The sequence below is a fragment of the Quercus lobata genome, chromosome 3 (assembly GCF_001633185.2).
Source record: "Quercus lobata isolate SW786 chromosome 3, ValleyOak3.0 Primary Assembly, whole genome shotgun sequence".
Lineage (NCBI taxonomy): Eukaryota > Viridiplantae > Streptophyta > Magnoliopsida > Fagales > Fagaceae > Quercus > Quercus lobata.
This window is the reverse complement of record NC_044906.1, coordinates 12,382,665-12,387,911: the sequence shown is the minus strand read 5'-3', so window position 1 is coordinate 12,387,911 and position 5,247 is coordinate 12,382,665. Positions and strand designations below refer to the sequence as shown.

General features: G+C 33.4%; 1 protein-coding gene across 1 annotated transcript; it reads left to right on the top strand.

Annotated features, from left to right (window-relative positions):
• Window positions 1-4,028: 4,028 nt before the first annotated feature.
• On the top strand, window positions 4,029-4,643 carry LOC115980342. Its single transcript, XM_031102606.1, has one exon. The coding sequence runs from the start codon at window positions 4,029-4,031 to the stop codon at window positions 4,641-4,643; it is 615 nt and encodes a 204-aa protein (XP_030958466.1).
• Window positions 4,644-5,247: the final 604 nt, after the last annotated feature.

Sequence of the window (5,247 nt, the reverse complement as noted above, 5' to 3'; positions counted from 1 at the left end):
TGCTTTGATGTTGATGCTCTGATCGTGGCACTAAAAAGTAAAAACATGTGTTTCGAAGGTCAAAAGTTGGGTTTCAAGTGACTCATATCATCTCCGTTAATAAATAGACTAAACATTAACTTGGGTCTATTTTTAACAGCACAAAGTTTTTGTATCAAATTGCTAAGTCTTAGTGGAACAACATGAAAGTTTAAGGGCTATGTGCAATTTTTTTTTTTTTTTTTTTGATATATTATGCTGGAACGAATCAAGGATTGTTTATTAGCCTCAAAGCATAAAATAAAATGGGTCTAATTAAAAGGTTTCCTTAGAACATTTGTAATGAGCCATTTTAAGAAAATATTGATTTAACTTTTATGAAGAATAAAAAATAAATAAAAAAATCAATTACCTTTTATTTTTCTCATAAAAAGTTTCTAAAAATATATTTTAAACTAATGTCTTTGAATATTCATTAACTTTTCCCAACATTAAACTACACAACTAGTACTATAATAAAATTTAAAAGTTATCCTAACTTTTGATTTGAGTGGAGTTTGTGGTACTATAGAGTGTGTGTTTGTTTCTAAAAAAAAAAAAAAAAAAAAAAAAAGTACTATAATAAAAAATTTCATCTATCCTTTTGAATAATTACTTCCATCTAGTCACACCATAGCATAATACCAAGGGTTTGTTTGGATTGAGGGGGAAGAGAAGTGGAGTGGTAGGGAGTAGAGTAGAATTAGATGAAAATAGGCTAAATTTGAGCCAATTTCACTCTACTCTACTTTACTCTCTTTTCCTTCCCCTCAATCCAAACAGACCATAAAAGATATCATCATTTTGAATGCCTTTAATCTTCTCTATAATAAAAGGCTGTTTAGATGTTGTGAGATCACCTTTGCAAGAAGGCATGCAAACTCTAGATATAGCACACAAATTGGCATGCTATGCTGTAAGCCAGTAACTATTAGTCAGAACAAATTTTGGGTTGACAACCACCCAACCTTCAATCCCCTAACTGCAATATGATGAACCTTTATCTTTAGGAAATTTGAATGAATACGTGAACCTATAAAAACAAATGAACTTCTTGAAAAGCAACTACTAAAATTAAGTTAAATTTAGTTATTGTTTCTCAATACAATTATTTATTCTATAAATTCATGATAAAACAGTGTAACTCACAAGTCCTTAGCTACTATTCACTCTTCAAATGCATTTTTCCTATTATAATAATTAGGTGTTGAATAAAAAAATGTTGGAAGATGTGTAGTTGTTAAAAAAAAAAAGAATAAATAATGAATGAAGAAATAATATTTAAATGAGATAGAGAATCTATTGGAAATGTATTTGAAAAAGTGAGTAACTAAAAGGTAAAAGTCACTGTTCATTCTCCAAATAGTACAAAAATTTGGAGATTCTACTGGAGATGCTCTTAATTAGTTATAAAGTAAAGTTCAACCAGAGAACAATTTTTTATTTTTTTTATGATTAGTTCAACTAGAATAAATATAAGATAAATAATGATAAAATAAATAAATTTCCCAAAAGTTTAGTCGTTTGATTTTTTCCAAAGAGTTTCATCAGGGATTTAAAGATTTGATTGTTAGGTTTGATTACTATTTTTTTAATTTTATTTTAATGTTTTGTGTTTAATTTCATTTAAGTAGATTTGATATCATACTTAATAAATTTACCCAATCAAAATTTCAAATGAAATGATCCTTGTTGTACGTTAAAATAATGTGGTCCAATATGATATATTATTATTTCTCTATTATGAATAAATATTTATTCAAAATTTCATGTGAAATTATGTGATATATTTATGATGTAAATTATTGGTATATTAAATAGGTGTACTTGATTTAGTAGACTAAAATTATAAATATATCCATTTCCTTGACTTGAAAATCAATGCATTTTTCTGAAATTTGTTAATTTTGAAAAGTCTTGAACATAGTAGGCATTAATCCAAACCTCATAATTGTTAACTGTATTTTACCCTACAATATTTAAGAGATATATATATATATATATATATATATTATTTTGGTATGACACCAATCATAAGTTATGGGTAAAACTTCTTCTAAGAAAGAATAGTTATGTGTAAAATTTAAGTACAGTTCTTTAGGTTTTTCCATTAAATCCAACAAATGGTTGCATTAGACAATAAATCATCTTTTTTTTTTTTTTTTAATTTAATTGACTTTGCATAAAGATAATATTGCTCGTATTGTGTTGATTTTTTATTTATTCTTTATTTATTTATTGTTGTTGTTGTTTGGTTGACGGGTAAATATTGAGGAAATTAAGGAAGAGAGAAAACAAGGCACAACAAAGGGTGCCAATATCGTTGATTTATCAACTTGAACTTTTTTTCTTTTTTCTTTTTGAGAATCCTATCAACTTGAACTACTATCGCTATGTGATACATTGTTTAATTGTAGGTATAATGTTTAAATTATAAAATAGTGTACGTATCAAAATTTTGCAATATGTTGGTAGGATACTAGGATTGAAATCAGTATTGATATTACACTTGATTCAATTGCTCCCTTCCCTCTCACATATTTTTTTAACTTCTTCACTTATTTCCTTTCAGTTTTTAACTTCTTCTATTTTTTTTTTATTCAATGGTTTTGAGATTTAAAGTCCCTTTTTAATTTTCAACTCTCAATCTTAGCCATTAAGAGCAATTGCATCGGATAAAATACCGCAAGTATTACAATACTTTCAATCTAAGTATTGCTCCTAATTTAAATCCACGCTCGTAAACTTTTGTAATAAAAGTGGTAATTTCATTATCATTTTCCTTATTAGAGGATGTGAAAGGATAGCATTGTTAAAGTGGATGAATAAAATTAGAGTGCACAAATGTAGTTATTATTCCTATGCCAACCGATTGATCAAATGGTTCATAGGCTTTCTTATTCTAGGATAACATTAAAATTCAAGTAAATACTAGTATAATAAATTGCCAAACAACCTTGTAAATCAACTGATACTTTTTAAATGAAAACATTTAAGGTAAGTTCTCTCATCTCCAACTGATCGACTCGAATTACCAAAAAACTAATATAATTTTTTACTGTTCTCTTTTTGGATAATTACTTCAATAGTACTTCCATCAAGTCACGCCATAGCACAATACCCAATAAAAAATTGCAGTGTGGTCTATATCTACCACCTCTGTGTGGTCTTTCTCCACCATCCGTGTGGCTCTTCTCCACCATTAGTGTGTGGATTTTCTCTCCCTACTCTCTTTGTGGTCCTTTCCATCTAAATCAGAATCTTCCCGTCAATCTTTCCCCAAATCTCTGTTTTCATTCCCATAAATTCATACCCAAATTGCATGAGGTTGCTCAGGGAGGAGACCATCGCTGCTCCTCAGTGGGTTTGGTTGGTTGCCTCTGTGTTTTTCCTTTCGTGGATCTTGGTTGCGAGAATAGAACTATTTCCACAGCTAGTGAGTGGATCGGCACCCCTTATTGCCAAGTCTTTGCCTTCTTTTTTGTTTATGATTCAATTTCGGCAAGCTTTGATTCTCCTTGCTTGGCTTTGTCATGGCCTAGTTCAAGCTGAGCTGAAAAGATCCCTCATAGCCATTGCAAATAAGGCCGAAGTTCTTATTGCTCAATTAGTCAGAATGAAGATTCTCATGTGGAATTGCAGAGGAGCACGTAATCCAGAATTTAAGAGAAGGGTTTGTGAATTGGTTGCGAATCATCGCCCCTCGATTATGGTAATTACGGAGACTAGAGTCGGTGGTGAGAGAGCTGAAAAAAATCATAGAGGGATTGCCCTTTGATGGTTTTATTACAACGAACACTATTGGGTATGCTGGTGACTTATGGATCCTGTGGAATAAAGAGGGTGCGGAAATTTCTCTGTTGGCGAATACGGAGCAGGAGATACATGCTACTCTTAAGGTACATGCTTCAAACCTTTCTTGGTTATTTTCCGCTATTTATGCTAGTCCTCGTCTGGCTGAAAGACGAATATTGTGGTCTAATATTAAGGAGGTGGGTCGGTTGCACTCAATGCCATGGCTTATGATAGGGGATTTTAATGAAGTCCTTTGTGATGAGGATAAATTTGGAGGGAACCAAATTAACATTAATCGAGCTATGGAATTTAAAACTTTTCTAGATTCCTGTAGTTTTGTTGACTTGGGATTTGTGGGGCCCAAATATACTTGGACAAATAAGAGACAATTAACAGACTTAATATTGGAAAGGATAGACCTATGTTTTGCTAACCCCCTCTGGAGAGTTCTCTATCCTGAAGCAGCAGTAACTCATTTACCCAGAACTTATTCTGATCATCACCTAGTTTTGATTGAACTCTGGAAGCCCCAGACTGATAGAGCTAACAGACCTTTTCGCTTTCAAAGTATGTGGCTGTTACATCCGGAATTTCCGAGGGTGGTCAAAGAAGCTTGGTCTGAAGGAGGTTCCTTGCACCCGGCTACTGTGGAATTTACAAGGAAGGTGAGGAAATGGAATTCTGAGGTTTTTGGGAATCTCTTTGCTAGAAAGAGGAGAGTCCTAAATAGACTGAGTGGCACTCAAAGAGCTTTAGCGAATAATCCTAGTGAGTCACTACTTCGGCTTGAGAAATGGTTAATTGAGGAATACTCTTCTATCCTCCTCTAGGAAGAAGAATATTGGGCACTAAAATCAAGAATTAATGCAGCTGCGTTTGGGGATCGTAACACCTCCTATTTTCACATGTCTACTTGTAGAAAGGGAAAAATTCCCGACCTATCACAAGCTGACACGTCACATTATCAAGTCCACAAAATATAGTCAATTAAAGAGCACCATGTATTGCTGCTAAGTTTTGCTATCACTATTCAAAAGCCAACAGAAATTTGCTAAGTGTCATGCAAGAACCAATCACGCATCAGCGCACGTGTAAGCGATGACTCAAGCAGCCTCGCACGTGTAAGCGATGACTCAAGCAGTCCAGCACGTGTAAGCGATGACACAAGCGGACCAATCAGGCTGTGACATGTGTCACCAATCAAGTTCCGCCACGTGTCGCTCACCCACCCCAAAACTCCTATAAATAGAAGCCTTCCTGAAGCCTCCAGGAACTTCAAGAACTTCAACCCCAAAATCGGAGAACATTTGAAGCAGAATCATCCAGATCATCTGCCTAGATCTTAAAGTTTGCGGGAATCAAGCTCAAAGGTCCGAAAACATCAACAAATCATAAATCAGTGAAGCTCTACGGATTCAAGCCTCTAAAGCCCCG

Excerpts from the sequence above, each read along its gene's own strand:
- LOC115980342 (XM_031102606.1), top strand. The coding sequence starts at position 4,029 with ATGCCATGGCTTATGATAGGGGATTTTAATGAAGTCCTTTGTGATGAG.